The following is a 16,302-nucleotide window of genomic DNA, read 5'->3' as shown; positions in this document are numbered from 1 at the left end:
TGTTGGGGTATACTATTCCGTTCATGGATAGGTTTCTGTACCTGAACCGGAATATGATGTCCTTCGCGGTTTTTTTTTCTTATTTTGAACTTTGGATGGATTTTGTATGTAGAAGTGATTATAAAAGAATGTTAATTAGAGATGTTTATTTTATTTTACACTCTTTTTATTTGATGCATTTTTTAGTAAAATTTAAGTTTTAGTTTTATTATTTAAAATTATGATTTATTTTAAATAATAAAAACATTAATATTACATTTTATTGTTATTATTATATATAAAAGATGATAATTTAATATTTATTAACCACCTAATTTTACACACAAAAATAACAAGAAAAAGAAAACTATTGATTGCAATTATTTTAGAAGCTAATGTAATCTCAATCTAATATTGGGATGTTTGAAGGAATGGATAGTAAATAGTCAACATTATGTTAATGAGAAATTTTGAATAGTATTCGAGTAGATAATTGTAGGTTAATAGTTGTAAATATCGCTTTTATATTTGGAGCTCCAAACATGAAGTAGGTTTATTGATATAATTGTAGAAATAGCAAAATTGCAAATAGCCGTTTGAAAAATGACAAAAAGCAGAAAAAATAAGAAAAATAGCAAAAGCAGTGTCTATCCCATTTTTTTTAATTATATTAAACCCCAATCTAGCCCTAGTTATAGGATAATTCATGCATTCCAAGTACAATGTATTTGAATGGCTCCAATATGAGGCAGGATACCACATATTTCACAAAGATATAAAGTGTATTTTGCAAACAACCTTCAAATTTGATAAATTATTGTAGCAACCTCCCCTGTAATAATGTTAAATATATCTACAACATTTTTAGGTTTGTTATATTCTAAACGGTTTATTAACAATATAGGTAATTATTATTAAATAATACATAATATATATTTTTAATAATAATAAAGACAGTATGGTAGAAGTGACCGGCACGAAAGACGTAAGGATAAGGGACTGTCTCGACATGTGAAGATGCAGACTACCTGCACCTGGACAGAAAGACTCTATGAAGCTTCATCTAGTCTCGCTCCTTCGCACCTTTCAACAGCGACTTCTGCCACCGATCTATCTGAACTTTCTATGCCATTGAGAATACGAGATTCTTTCTTCTTTGTGAAATTGAATAATAGTTTTCACTCACTTACATAGAGAATGAATAAGGAAAGACCTCATGCTTGAGGCCTCTTTCTATTTCTGAATTTCATGTGAAAAGCATATTTAGACCGATCCAACGTAGCAGCTAGGGCTCCAATCCCAAGTCAACTCGATCTCTGTCTCTTACCTAGCTTTCAAAGGATCTCATACCCCTAGTTAGGATAGTCAGACTTTTCTTTGCTTTTGTTGCGGGATGGGCTTTCCCTTATTCCACTTTCATTCATGTGAAATTATATTTTATATTAGATTCCTTAATTTCATCCCAAATTACGTTTAAATTACATTTCGATGAAGAAGCTATTCAACAACAAGAAAATCCTTTGTTTTGCGTTGAATGTATGAAGACTTTGAAAGGAACGAAGCTGGAAGCTCCAATCGTTTATGTAGTTGCTGGAAGACTTTGAAGGTTTAAAAGACTTTAAAGGTATGAAGGAGACGAAACTTTGGTGGTGGTGATTTTCGGCTTTTGGGGGAAAATTAGGATTTTGATAGGTGTTAATTGATTAGATTGTGTTTATATGAAAAAATTAGAGGATAAATATAATCATTATTTTTTTGGGAGTTTGAGTTAATTGCAGTTATTTGTAGTTTGTTGAATAATTGTATTTGGGATGTAAGTTTTTCACTTAGGTATGGACATTTAAGGCATTGTTGCAACATTTTTTTTTACATATTTTTCAATTTTGCTATTTTATCAATTTAAATTTAAAATTTTTCATTTATCCAAAATAAACGTTCTATTTTGTTATTCTTCTTGTCATACGTTAAATAATCCGCTATTATAAAGTTATAATAGTTACAACTTTACTAGAAAGTATAGAACTTTATTTTTAAATAATTGTAAATATAGCAAAATCTACCATTGATTAATCAATATTTGCTAATATTAATATCATAGTAGTAAATAAAATGAATTGCATACAAGAGATTAATTTATTTGATATGGAGATATGAATAATACAAAACCTCTGTTATGAACTTGATTACACGACACATTCTACATAAATTTGTTCACGACTGCACTTAAAACATAGAAATAAACATTAATCTTTAAATTTTATTGGATTATAAAGTAACGGCAATAAAAAAATCAATAATTTTATGAGAAACCAACTATTCGTTCACAATACAACTTTTTATTTTATTTTCATTTACATTTATTTACTTCTAACCATAACAATCATAGATACTGTAAATGGTACTCAACAACACTATAAGGATGTGACGATAAAAAAAAAATCTAGATCGTTAAATACCCTTGGGTTTTCCATTTTTAAGTAACATGTGGCTAAAAAAAAAGTTAATTTTGTTTCTTCGATGATGGGTTATTGTTTTGTCGGTTTGGTAATTTTTTTGTTTCTTATAAAAAATGTGATTGTTTACATTGGTGGGTGAAGGAAATCTTGCACCGACTAATGAACAATAAACAAATTTTAGTTATCAAATTTGTGCATAGGTAGAAGTGAGGGACGGTCGATTAAACAATATATCACACACCAAGTTCACAACTCTCGTAACCTCTTTTAGGTTCATTGCATCATCTCTTCTGTTCTTCATTTGATATATTTAGAGATCTTGAATGTAAAATAAAATATCTTCATTTTATACCAAATTTTCAAACATCAAAACATAAAGAAAAACTTAAAAGAGAGAAAGAAAAAAAAGGCGGTATGGGTATGATTAAGTATTCAAACTTATCGATTACTACATTCTTGATGTCATTGCTATCATTTACTATTGAGTCTCAATCTCATGTTGACGTTATTTTTCCTTTGAGGAAGTATGGTAATATTGTGTCTGGTGATGATGTCACTGAGGTATAAACACACAATAAAAGTATATATCAAAGTGATGACTTAATAAATTAATTAATTGTTTTTGCTAACTTTTGTAGTTTTGTTACTTGTGAAACATAGGCTTTGAAAGATGCATGGAATGACGCATGTGCATCTGTTCGTCCAAGTGCGGTGGTTATTCCAGATGGAATATTTAAAGTAAGAGAAGGAGAATTTAAAGGCCCTTGCAAGAGCCCTATTGAAATTCGAGTTCGTGGAACATTGCAAGCTCCAAAACACCCTCATGGAGATAGTTGGATTACTTTTGCATATGTTGATAGAATGACAATATCAGGCAAAGGAGTTTTTGATGGCCAAGGAAAGGCAGGTTGGGAAAAGAATGATTGTCATAAACGTATAGATTGTGCTAACCTCCCTATTGTAAGTTCTATATCTTTTGTTTTCCTATCCATTAACCTCATTCGTCTTTGTTCATTCTTAAGTGGTTCGTTAGATATTGTTCTCTATTATTTTCATTTTTACAATTTGGTAAATGTGTTCTTAACACCATATGATAATAATTAAAAAATTAAATATTGAACGAAATTTAACCATAAAAAATTAGGCAAAAGAGCTACTTTTTTTTATTTTAAAAAAAATATAATGACTAAATAGATGGAGAAAATTCATAATTTTCATCCCTCCTTAATAGTTTGTGCATGGCTTTCTCACCCTATCTCTGACATGACTTATTGATCGCATATCAAATGAGCAGAGTTTAAGATTCGACTTCATTACCAATTCAATTGTGAGGGGAATAACATCACTCGATAGCAAAAACTTCCATGTCAACATCCTAGGGTGCAACAACCTTACATTCCAAGGTGTCAACATAATTGCACCAGAAGATAGTCCCAACACAGATGGAATACACATTGGTCGATCAATTGGGATCTCAATCTTAAAATCTCGAATAGCAACAGGAGATGATTGCATCTCACTTGGAGATGGAAGCAAACGAGTGAAAATCACCAATGTGACATGTGGGCCAGGTCATGGAATAAGCATAGGAAGTCTTGGAAAATACACTAACGAAGAACCTGTTGACGATGTCGTAGTAAAGAATTGCACAATAATGAACACCACTAATGGTGTTAGGATCAAAACATGGCCATCCTCTCCTGTTGCTGGTATTGCCACCAACATGCATTTTTCAGACATTACAATGGTCAACGTTAGCAACCCAATTCTCATAGACCAAGAGTACTGTCCATGGAATCAGTGCAATCGCGAGGTATTGATCACATTCTTAAAACTTTGATTTTGAAATTCTTCATGCATGTTAACTTCACGAATAAACTTTCATTTTTCAGATTCCGTCAAATATTAAGATTAATAACGTGAGCTTCAAGAACATTAAAGGAAGTTCTGCAACTCCAGTGGCAGTCAAACTTATTTGTAGTAGCAACAAACCATGTGAAGAAGTAAAAGTAGCCAACATTGACCTTGTTTATAATGGAATAAATGGTCCGGTTACATCTCAATGCATGAATGTGAAACCAATCATTTCAGGAATACAAAATCCTTCGATTTGCTCTTCTTCTTACACTACCGCTTCAAAATAATGGACAACATTACTTAGAATATAAGACAACTCATTTGTCTTTTATTTTTCTTTTGTTTTTAACTCTTCCAAATAAACAAGAAGGTTGTAATGTTTGAGACTAAGCTTGGTAATATGAGTACCCTAAATTTATTGATGAAATTTCTTGGGTAAAATTAATTTAAGTAGTTGTCCTAAATTTGGATTTCTTTTGTCACTTTCAATAAAATGCCCATATTTGTTCTTAAATTTAACCAAAATTTATAAAACATTTTCATAAGTGACTTAAAATATAATAACTATAGAAACATTCAAGCCATTGTTGGAGCAGTTTTTTTTTTCCACATTTTTCGATTGTGATATTTTATTAATTTGAATTAAATTTTACTATTTATTTGAAGTAAACTTTCCATTTTTATATAGCCCACCTCACCAATTTGAAGTTGGGGATCAAACTCTTTATTTTCTTTTACTTTTTCTTTTACAAAAGCACTAATTTGCACTCTTAAGTTTAATTTTTCCACTGTGTATCAATTTAAACAATAAAATTTAATGAGTATATCAATTTAGGTCGTCCACCACATTTTGTTTGGTGGACTTATAATTTTATCTATTTGATTCTTAAACTTTTTAAACAAATAAACTTGTACATAAAATATGATTTCCTTCTGAAATTGTGAATGTACTGATAATAAAGATTTATTTTGTTAATCAAACATTCAATGAACCGTAGGCAATCTTAATAACATGTCTAAACTGATTGATTTGTGAAAGTTAAGAGTTTGATCGATAGAATTATAAGTTTCATGTGATATTTTTAAAACAAAATCTGAAAACGGAAGTAAATTAATAAATCTACGAAAGTTTAAAATTTAAATTAGTAAATTTATGAAAGTCCAAAATTTAAATTAATATAACCACAAAGTCTAGGAATATAAATTGATATTTTCCACATTTTTTTCCATAGTATTTCAACCACTTTCTAGTTTCGAACTCTGGCACTACAATTCACCTAACCATACAATATTTGGGTGTCAAAAAAACTTTATAACATTAAATCATAAGTATTAACGACTAATATTTATATTTATACGTTGATAATTTTCAAAAAATATCATATTTGAGTTCAAATCAATTTGTTTATAAACATTTAAATTATAAGTTTTCAAAATGTTTATCCACGAGAAAGTATAAATCGATTCAAAAACAAAAAGTTTGAATTGACGCAATTGTTAGTTTATATAATTCTCAAAATATATAGCAATAAATATACATATATATTTTCATCCGTATCATGTGAGAAGGATTTTCTTCTACAAAGACAGTTTTGAAACAATTATGAAAGATGAATAGTAACGTTTATGTATATAAACACACACACGAACACAAACTCATACCAATATTTTTGTTATAAACAAAGTTAGAACTCAAAAGAAAAACCTATTGTAAGAGTGTGAGTGTTAGACAAAGCAGAAAAGAAAGCTATGATTTTCAAGTTACAATCCCGTTCAAATTCAAGCTAAATCAGCAAGGCTAGCAAAAAAGTGTCAGATTTAGGTTGAAACCTACAACATAAGAATTCATATTTCTACTATTTCATCTCTCTTTATTTGTAGCGTGAGAAAATTCCAAAACCCCCACTACACACCATTCAAAGAAACATCGAAATTGAAATTCAGATCTCAAGCTAGACATATAAACCCAACATGCTAAATTTCAACAGCAATTTCCTCTTATCAAATTAAAATGATTTAACCAATAAGACAGTCTTTTCTTGCCTGTGACCAGCAGAACGTTTTCCATCGATCTGGAGAAAAAACCAACTTGTGGGAACTCCAAATCTTTGCCTGTGCAGCAAGTGTTGAGAATAGGGTGTTAGAGAAGTTCAAATGAGTTTAAATGATTAGTAGCTCAATCGCCTCCTGTCTGTATGGAATGGAGAGTGAACATGGCTTCGATGCTCGGGAGAGACACTGAGACAAAAAATGCTCCCAGTTAACCTTAAATCTGCCCTGCTGGCTAACTCGATTCATTATCAGAACATTAAATTTTAGGAAACTAGTGTAACATTGCATTAGAATGAAACTTAATGGGATTGCATTGTTGGGGATTTATCCGATCGAGTTAAACAGTGGAGAGCCAAGGTGGTAATATGTATGTGATTACTAACCTCGTATAACAATGTGCGTTTTTATATTCCCAAGCGCTTGAGAGAATCCGAGGCAATCAAGAATATACGCCTTTGGGTTTGGTATCTAAAAACAACCACTCCTTTATACGCTGTCCTTGGTATACCATCCTAGGAAACCAAAGAACATGGGATAGCTTTTAATCTAACAAAATGCATTCATAATTTTACAGCTGTGAAGCTGTATTATTAAAGGAACCATAAATTGCAATGAAAGCAGAAAAATTGAAATAATAAAAGAAAAGATTAAATTACAAGTTGTGTCCTATGCAAATTCAAGGTTGTGTCTAACAAGTTCTTAGACTTGAGAAGAGTGTCTAATAGGTTTCTTTAACTTAAGATTTAGATTTTTGATCTGGCAGGCCCAAAACTTTAGAAGGGTTAAAAAAAGCCTCCAAAATTTCAATTGTGTGCATAAATGGTTGTAATTTGACATTTTAAAAATTTATGACATACAAATATTTTTAAAATCCTAACATTTCAGTTTTGTATCTATACTCTATTGTTACTTGATCTTTTTAAAAAATGTCAATTTCTTGTAGACCCTTTTTTTTTATATTTGTGAGTGTTTGGACCAGCTTATGTACACATTGACTATTCTCATGGGACAACTCGTCTAACCTTACAATGTTTAGATGTCAAGAAAACCCAAAAATTAAATCCTAGGTAGCTTAAAGAGATCTATACAAAAAAAAATATTTGAACGTTGAAGGAGCCTATCCAATACCAAGAAAAGGAAAAATTACAATTCCAAGCACTTCGAGTGGCTTGGACTTCCCCCAACAGAACTTTGCATATTTCCAAAACTTAATTCAGCCTAATTATATTACTTTTCACTAGCCAACTTCGAAAATGCCCATCTAATATCCTAGTAACGTCCCTGGTATTTCCCTACTAATAATCCTAACCCGTCATCGGTAACCATATAATCTCACCACAAAGAAATTGGAGATGTAAAAAGGTGATGGACAACTACCTTCCACTCTTCAAAAATACCAAACTGCCGAGCAATGCGTTCAAAATCTGACTGGTCTCTATACTCGATTCTAACATCACCCATAACATTATAAGCCTTCATAACTGCATCATTTCCATAAACAGGTTTCGCTTTTCTAATAAGATCTGCAAAGTACTTCACATAGTTATCCTACAAAAAAAATCCCAAATTAGTGACGTACTTTGTCCTACAAAAAGAATCCCAACTAGTGATGTGTATTCTTTTTTTGTTTTAAATTCGTTTTGATTACTTAAGAATGCACATTACCTCCATCAGGTAGCTCAAATCCATAGACATCCAGTCGATCTGTAGCAAGCAAAAGATAGAAAAAACTTTAAATTCAGCTTCACTTTCGACTTAATGAAAACAAGATCTTAAAGTGCTTACTTGAATGTCATTCAACTTGATTGGCTCAAGGTATTGCTTGAAAAATTGGCCCATACTGGAACCCTGCAAAGGATCCAGACATTCCGAAAGACCAACGTTAAAAATGTAAAACATATAGGTAAAAGTTGTCATGGCTTGTGAATGTTAATTTAGAATACTCTCTGTCCTCTTCCTCGTGGCTCAAAGGAACTGGATAAGTGAAAGGTTACTTACATGCTCACCAAAATTATATGTTCTGCACACTTCTGGACGAATAAATTGCCGACCTTTGTGATTATCCTTCAATCTCAACCAGTCATCCCAATAAGTTTGTTTTTGTCAAAGAAACAGTTCTAGGGAAAATTTACCATACTATAAAGATCATTTTGAACCAGATTCAAGAATAAACTAAATTTAAAGGATATGCTTTGGGCCACTTTGGTGATAGTTCATCCCATATAGACTTGGTTAACATCCAACCAAGTCCTGGAAAGAAATCTGAGCGATACAGTACATCTGCAGGGTATAAATATATAAAAGTGAATAAGAATGAGCCAAATCACTAAAGATCGAAATGTAATAGAATTGAAAAAATTTAGGAAACCAAGTTATCACAGCAAAACTTGATGAGTGAATTTTTAGCAGCTTGCATTATTCATCTAACTGCTACTCTATGCTTGATACAACCTACAATAGATATTGTTAGATGATATATAATTAAGTTTACCTTCACCCATGAGCTCAAGTTTTTTGGTCAATTGATGATTCAAGATGGTATCAAAGCAGGTTGGTTCAAAAGGTCATGTGTTGATGGGCCTTCTTCATATTCCAACCCCACAAATAAGAGGAATACTAAATTTATTTATATATCATTTTAAATCACCAAATGACTTGAAAGTTTAAACTAACGGGTGAAAGTAAATTTAATTATATATCATCAAACATGCATTGAAACAAGAACAATGGGGGGGGTAGTGATCGAGGTGGATGGTCAGTGAACCCATCAATAGTATGAAATATGGATATTGTGCACTAAAAGGGAGAGAAAATAACTCCACCGTCACTCTGGCAATCCTCACGAGAAGAATATATTACATTAACAATTTTTCATATCAAACCCACTAATGTATGGAGAAAGTATCTAAAACTAACTTACAAGAATCATGCACAAACTGCTTTTGTCCATTGTCATTCCATGAAGAGACTGCCATTATGGTCCTGTGATTTTTGAAAAGAGTTACAAGATTCAGGTAGTTGTACATATACTTATAGTCAACAGAAAGAAATGAAAATGAGGTTGAATGCACTGTACACACTTATCCTTATCAAGTAGAATTGCTGCAGCCTCAAAGTAACTGAAAAAATCAGGAGCGATTTCCATATCATCTGTACAAAAATAAAATTATTTATCCACAAGAGCAACAAAGTGAAGATAAAAGGAAAAAGTAGTAAGGTCGACCTCACCTTCAAGTATAATCACTCGGCTGAAATTATGCTTATAGAATAATTGATCCAATGCCCATTTGTAATGACCTGGGAAACCAAATGTTCAGATGTGACCCCTATTAAGATATTCAACAACTCCGGAGAATGTGAACTGGAATTTCTTTAGGGTATCATGAAGCATGGGAATGGGGATAATGAGTAAGCAAACCTAATTAACCTTAAAAAGCATAGGTATAAATTTTCCTCCTCTTACACTTACCAATATGGTGGCCTTTTGTAATATCACTATAGGCATAAGAAAATGGAGAACTTCCATATTCCTCAGAAAAGTACTAGTATTTGAGAATATTGCTAGAGATTCTTTACATTCTATATGATAAAGAATATGAAAATGAAGCTAGTCATAGATACCAAAATTTAGTTCGGTGCTGTTTATGTAGGGGAATGTCCATTCATTGTTTATGCATCTACAGACGTAGTCTATAGATATTTTAATAACAATTCAGTCCCACTATATTGTAATGAGATTTTTTGTCTGTTACCCAACCCAATACCTGCTAACATATGTAATTAAATTATATGTTTGGGATCTAAAGCATGAGAATCGTGTCTATTTAAATTTCCTCAACTTTCAAGATTGTATCTATTCAAGCTCTTCAGTCTAAAAAGAACCTAATAAGTCTCTAAAATAAAAGTATTTGCCCTTGACTCCATGAGTCTAACTCTTATACCACCAACTACCTAAATCTCCAGAAATTGGCCCCACATACACTCTTCAAATAATATTGTCAACGTACCACATAAGCACTACACCGATGAAGCTAACCACCTTGACCTATAGACACAAAATTGATTAAAAAACTAAAATACAAAGACCAAAAGCAACCTTAATGGTCATAAACTTGAAACTTTTTATAGTACAAAAACTAAATTGACACAACTTTTAAAGTTTAGTTGCCAGACGCACAACAAAGAAAAAATAACCATACGTGCAATTTTGTAATATGCAATCAACTCCCCTGGCCTTTCAGTTTCCACTTCTGCATAATCTAAATGCTGCAACAAACAGAAATCAGAATTGATGAGAGTGAAATGGCCCATAAAGCAAGATCATCTTGAGCTTGTATGGTGACCATATCCATAAAAAATCATGCATCAGACCCAAAAATAGGTTCCCAATAATCATGCATGAGACTCGTTGGATTGCATCCATTTCCATCATTTTCTTCAAAAAGAATCCCCATGCTTGTGTCTAGGAATTAGTAAGCATTGAACACAAACAAAACCCACAGGGAGTAGGGAGAGATGAGAGATTCTCCCTCATTTCATGCAAATGTAGATTACAAAGAGATCTCCAATTGGTTCAAGAAAAGAAGAATGATTACCAACAAATTTCAAGGGGCCTGAAGCTACCTATATGCATCCCCAGTGTCAGGAGGAAGAAAGGGGAGGCTAACAGGTGAGCAAGTCTATCTAATTAGCATAGGGTTGAAATGTGTCAGTCTGATTGGTTTGTGGCTGAGGACGTTTTAGTTTTTTCCTTACAAGTATCAATACACAGAAAGTGAGCACGGAAAAGTTGGTTAGGTATAAGTATTTATTTTTTAGCAGTTCAGTTGAGGTAGGAAATCTTTGTTAATCCTGGAGTTCAAACTCTCGAAGGGAGAGTTCAAACCTTTTGAAAGATGTAGATGGTAACTACCTCCAGAACACTTAATTTTGGTAGAATAAAAGTTTCGTAAAAAGGTGTTAGAATAACTATTTTTAAAAAATTCTTTTCATCCATCTGACTTGTGAGTGTCCATGCCATCTTGATTAGAGATGGAATCATTAATTTGTCAACCATGAATAAACCAATTGGTGAAGCACAATCATCGCATGAAGGATCTTTTCAAACAAGCTGCTAAAATTTTAATTAAGATCTTACAAAATGATGTAATGAGTTCATCTGAGATCCCTCATTTCAGGTAGTCATGGAGATTTAAGGGGGGTGAGCTTTCTTGTTTTTTTCCCCTCCTTGACATGTATAATCATAATAAATTTAAATTGGTTTAAAAAATCCCAAAGAACTTGAGGGTGAGAAAGATTTGTCTCAAGGGAACTAGGAAGGGGTTATTTTTCCTTCTTGAAGAAGGTGCCCCAGGAGGAGGTAGTTCATTAAGATTCAGAGATTTTGAGGGCATGGCTGTTAAAAGGAGGTTTTGTACTACTTTCTTAGTTGTTTCAATCATACATTTATTTAGTTATCGAAACATAATTACATAGGGAATACAGACTTAACAGAAAAGGGAGTAATGATAATAATGGACCTCCAGAGTGTGAGAGGACAAAATACCTCAATTCCCAGACCTCTTATATCCTCAAAACTCACTACTACTAATCAATCATTTAAAAGAAGGATAACGGTTTTAAATGACAAAATTGTTGAAAATATTTTAAAATATAGCAAAATGTGGTCTATCAACGATAGACATTGATTGACACTAATCGTCGATAGACACTAATAGACTCAAGACAGTGACATTTTGCTATATGTGCTAATATTTTGTTTCATTTTGACTATGTAAAAAAAAGAAGCATACTGAAATCGCATTTTGACCAAGTAATTTGTAGAACTTAGGAAATGGTTCTGGACTGTCCTAGGCATTTCCCATTTAAGGGGTCGAGTTCCTTATTGGGGGAATCACTTAATCCCTACCACGCTCCAAATTTTCCAAGATAAAGCAAATGGAAATAGAAAACCTTAACAAACCTTTCCCAAATCATCAACCCACGCCCAACAAATTCCATGACATAATGACACCATTATCACTTCAAAATATATATACACACAAAGTGGGCACAATATCAATATAGAAACTACATAAGGACTAAGGTAAATTGTGAGACCATGGAGTATTCCTTCACTAACCTGCATATAGGTCAACCGATCATAGCTAAGAGCCTTGTTTTTTACATCTGGGTTGGAACCATCCTGTGAATAAACACAGATAAAAAAAATGTGTGTATATATATGTATTACAAGTAAGTACACAGATTGGAAAAGAAAAAGAAAATCGAAAGGTTTTTGTAGCCACAAAAGAATTTGAGATACATACCTGGGAAACAAAAACAGGATATTTTGAAGCAACAGTTGTTTGGTACCTAGATAATATTGCATCGTTGTCAGTAAAGCCAAGGATTTGTAATGCATTGACTACGGTGAATAATTAGAATGATTAAAAGGTCTTATACGACGTACTTTAGAACAGACTTAATAGTCCTTTCCAGATAATCTGCCCGGTTGCATGCCATAATTACAACAGCTGCCACAGGCTCCTAAAAATTCAAGCAAAATAATTTGTAAATTTAAGGTTGACAGAATTTAAAAGGCTTACAATGCGGAAGGAAGAAAAGTGTTAGAATCACTTCATTTTAAGTATACCTGTGTTTTGTCTGTAAGTTGGTGCAGACCTTTCCCTACAGATTTTGTAAAGAGAAAAACAATCAAGAGCCTTCAAGATAAAACTTACAAGTGAATGTCAATTTGATCCTACTAAAGGAAAGTGTAAAAGAAACAAATACATAGAGTTGTCAGATGATAAAAAATTTATGGAACAAGATGGTGAAATAGAATGCTTTTAAAATGCAAAAGCCAATACATCATTATTTTCTCTCTCTCTCTCTCTCTTTTTTTCTTTTTTGAAACAGAAGTCTCATCCTGCCTTTCTCAATCAAATAGAACTACGAGCATTCAAATCAAGCTGCTTTTAGTGTTCTATGGAGGGCTCATTTTTCTACATACCTCCACTTCAGTAACTAGAGACCTAAAATTTGAACATATGACAAGAGCCACATCCAATAAAAACAAAAATACTGCTGAATGGGTTATCTGACCTCCTTAACAAAAGATTATGGGTAAAATTCAGGAAGTAAGCTGTTAAGCAGAAAATGAAGTCTACTGAGGCGCATACTTTCAAGATCTTGAATGAGAGCCTTCAGCTGGAGGCGTTCTTCAAAGCTGCGTTTTCTTTCATCTGAAGATTTAGCAATTCTATTAGAAATAAGTGGAATAATTCTGATGGTTTTGCCTCCAATCACAGAAAGAGTAACAAGATATTGATTCTTATTAACTAAATAAAAATAAAACTAGAGGCTAACGAACTTAAAATAAGTGAAATAAATAAAGCTGTTGGATTTGCTCCTCAAGAAGCATACCATATCATAGTGAGGAAGATATTCTAGCAAGATAATAAGAAACTAAGAAAAATGCTGCAAATGAAAATGATGAATAAAAGAAAATGAATAAACAATCTCTGTATCAAGGCAATCCAGAGTCACCAGGTAAGCATGAGAAGGAACAATGATATTGAATGAAGTAGCCGCATTTTACCCTTTTTATACAATATAAATTTGTGAGCTAGAACAGAATCTATCTTGAAAAACATTCTGACCTTCATTAAAGAGCTGAGGAATATGCTATGCTCTGAATTTACAATTAGCATAGACTTTGGGCTGCTAAACCTACTAGATGTAAAATCAAAACTAATTTTTGGTTTACGATATGGTGGATCCTACCAGTTGAGCCTGGAATAAACATCCAATCCAAGCAAAGATGGACAAAATTAAAATTTGTCTAAGATTGACATTTTCGTCAATTTAGATTGAAAATTTGTCAATTTGCATGGCACATTCAATTAAGATAGTCCCCTAATGCAATATATAGATCCCACACCTTCAAGGGTCACAATTTGTCCTTGTTGCATGCTTATCTGATCAATTAGTAATCGCATTTGACTGGTACAATGATTCTCTGATTCAACCTGAAATAAGTAATCGCCCATATAGATGGATATTGCAGCCACATTAGCAATCAACAAAAACGATCAGGCTTAGAGCAGATCAATTAAGGTTTATAACTTCAACTAAAATATCATATGTTCAAATTTCTAGCTCAACATAACATTTGATACAAACAAACTCCCGTATTGTCTCTTCAATTCTTTAGAATCATGTATGTTAATAATGTAACAATGTATTTTTCAGGTTATAGTCGTCGACAGCATCCTCAATAATAATTGTGTTTTGGGCAACACGGAAAAAAATTGAGTCCTCAAAAACCAATTCATAGGCTGTCGATTCAGAAACTTCAATTAAGGCCATAAACAATACTAACATTGATGACATTGTAGAATAACACAAACTCTAATAATGTATTGACTATAATCATAATCCCATGCAATATTAGAGAAGAATAAACGACGTACTGCCTCCGCCAGCCGATCTGCATATTGAGATTGAGTTGCGAATAGCCGTATCTAGACAACAAATAATAAAAATAATTCGTCAAAGATTTTTTAAAAAAATGGCAGTGAATTCATAAAATTAACAAGTATGAAGCTAATACTAACTTAACTGATTCAAAATAACATTTGATTGAGCTGAAAAAAACAGATGAAGTTGGAAAGGGAAAAAGAAGCAGGCATAAAATAAAAGCAATTTGAGGAAGGATTTGACTGATATTAAAGCAAAATTATTAGAGACTCCGTCTCCTTGAGAGTTGGAAGGATAGGATACCTGGATATAGATGAACGCGACAGCTGCAATCAGAAGTAGAAAGCGGAAATCGCAGAAAAAATTCGCCATGAGTGAAGAAAAGATCAAGGAAACGCCAAAGCGAATGACAACTAAAATCTGAAAAATTGTTGAATTTCTTTCATGGATTGATCGGATTTGCAGCTGCGACGACTAGGAGTCAAGTCAGTTCATGAGGCTCCACTGAAAATTTTAGAAATGAATATGAATTTCTTTTTCTTTTTCAATTTCTTCCCCCACTTCGCTAAGTTATGGTGCAAAATTAACTGGATGATATAATTATATATTATATAGGTTATTTTTCAAAAATAATAAAAAAGGCAAACAATTATACATTCTCTGTTTACAGTATAGCAGTTAGAATTTGTTATAAATTGTAAATATTCTCTAAAATATATATTATAACATTCATTCTGTTAAATTTTATAGTGTTTAATATACTGTCTATCTTATAAATAGAGGTATATTGTCAATTTGTAAAATATACCATAATTGAGTTTAGTTGTATTCTTTTCTACTTTCCAATGAATTATTGTGTTTGAAATATATGATATCAATTATTCTATTCGATTATTTTTGTATTTTATATCATGTCTACCATACATACATATTGAGCATATTAATATATAATTTGAAAAACACAATTAAACATATATAATTATCTACATTGATTTAGAATATTAAATTTATAATATAAGTATATTTCTTTGTTATAGTTTTACCATGATAAATCTTACCAAATTAAAATTTCTAGTTGTTGATGTCAATGGTAATAATTATTTATCGTGATTATTTGATGTTAAAGTTTATTTGAATCACATAAATCTTAGAGAAACAATTAAATAATGAAATATGAATTCAAGTCAAGAAAAGGAAAAAGTCATTATTTTCTTTCCACATCTTCATGAGGGATTAAAGATTGAATATCTTACCATAAAGATCCCAGAAATGTATGACAAAGTTTAAAAGAAAAGTAAAATCACAAAAAAAAAAAAAAGAATCTTTCTAAAGCTTGACATGATTAGGTGCACCTAAGATTGTAAGATTTTAAATGATTATAATTTCGCATTATTTAAAATTTGTTCAAAATTATTGTAAGGCAAAAAAAATTATTGTTAGGTAAGATATTTTCCAGTAACAATATTGAGAAAGATGTTTTAAAAAGTATCATGAA

The 16,302-nt window shown here is 31.9% G+C and overlaps 2 protein-coding genes across 2 annotated transcripts; one reads left to right on the top strand and one right to left on the bottom strand.

Moving 5' to 3' along the window:
- Positions 1-2,849: 2,849 nt before the first annotated feature.
- On the top strand, positions 2,850-4,579 carry LOC116405314 (exopolygalacturonase-like). The gene is made up of 4 exons (XM_031889408.1): positions 2,850-2,996; positions 3,096-3,395; positions 3,730-4,248; positions 4,328-4,579. Exons 1-4 carry the CDS (start codon positions 2,850-2,852, stop codon positions 4,577-4,579), a joined length of 1,218 nt encoding a protein of 405 aa, XP_031745268.1.
- A 1,398-nt stretch (positions 4,580-5,977) lies between these two features.
- Positions 5,978-15,379, bottom strand: LOC101218473 (alpha-1,3-mannosyl-glycoprotein 2-beta-N-acetylglucosaminyltransferase). Its single transcript, XM_004144841.3, has 19 exons — positions 15,111-15,379; positions 14,801-14,851; positions 14,269-14,356; positions 13,508-13,570; positions 12,979-13,013; positions 12,796-12,872; positions 12,653-12,698; positions 12,466-12,528; positions 10,544-10,610; positions 9,573-9,641; positions 9,425-9,494; positions 9,265-9,326; positions 8,534-8,624; positions 8,343-8,436; positions 8,130-8,192; positions 8,010-8,048; positions 7,722-7,892; positions 6,728-6,856; positions 5,978-6,530 (listed from the first exon to the last, which is right to left on the bottom strand). The coding sequence occupies exons 1-18, from the start codon at positions 15,177-15,179 to the stop codon at positions 6,749-6,751; spliced, it is 1,326 nt and encodes a 441-aa protein (XP_004144889.1). The 5' UTR covers positions 15,180-15,379; the 3' UTR covers positions 5,978-6,530; positions 6,728-6,748.
- Between the last annotated feature and the right edge of the window lie 923 nt (positions 15,380-16,302).

The sequence above is a fragment of the Cucumis sativus genome, chromosome 7 (assembly GCF_000004075.3).
Source record: "Cucumis sativus cultivar 9930 chromosome 7, Cucumber_9930_V3, whole genome shotgun sequence".
Lineage (NCBI taxonomy): Eukaryota > Viridiplantae > Streptophyta > Magnoliopsida > Cucurbitales > Cucurbitaceae > Cucumis > Cucumis sativus.
Note: the sequence above shows the minus strand (reverse complement) of the source record. Positions and strands in the feature narration are given on the sequence as shown.

Bases quoted from the DNA above. Each gene is read 5' to 3' on its own strand.
- LOC116405314 (XM_031889408.1), top strand. From the start codon at position 2,850: ATGGGTATGATTAAGTATTCAAACTTATCGATTACTACATTCTTGATG. The intron at 3,396-3,729 runs GTAAGTTCTATA...TCAAATGAGCAG, and splicing joins ATTGTGCTAACCTCCCTATT to AGTTTAAGATTCGACTTCAT. The intron at 4,249-4,327 runs GTATTGATCACA...TTCATTTTTCAG, and splicing joins GGAATCAGTGCAATCGCGAG to ATTCCGTCAAATATTAAGAT.
- LOC101218473 (XM_004144841.3), bottom strand. From the start codon at position 15,179: ATGGCGAATTTTTTCTGCGATTTCCGCTTTCTACTTCTGATTGCAGCT. The intron at 14,852-15,110 runs GTATCCTATCCT...TTTGTTGTCTAG, and splicing joins TCGCGTTCATCTATATCCAG to ATACGGCTATTCGCAACTCA. The intron at 9,327-9,424 runs GTGTGTACAGTG...CAAAAATCACAG, and splicing joins ATTCTACTTGATAAGGATAA to GACCATAATGGCAGTCTCTT.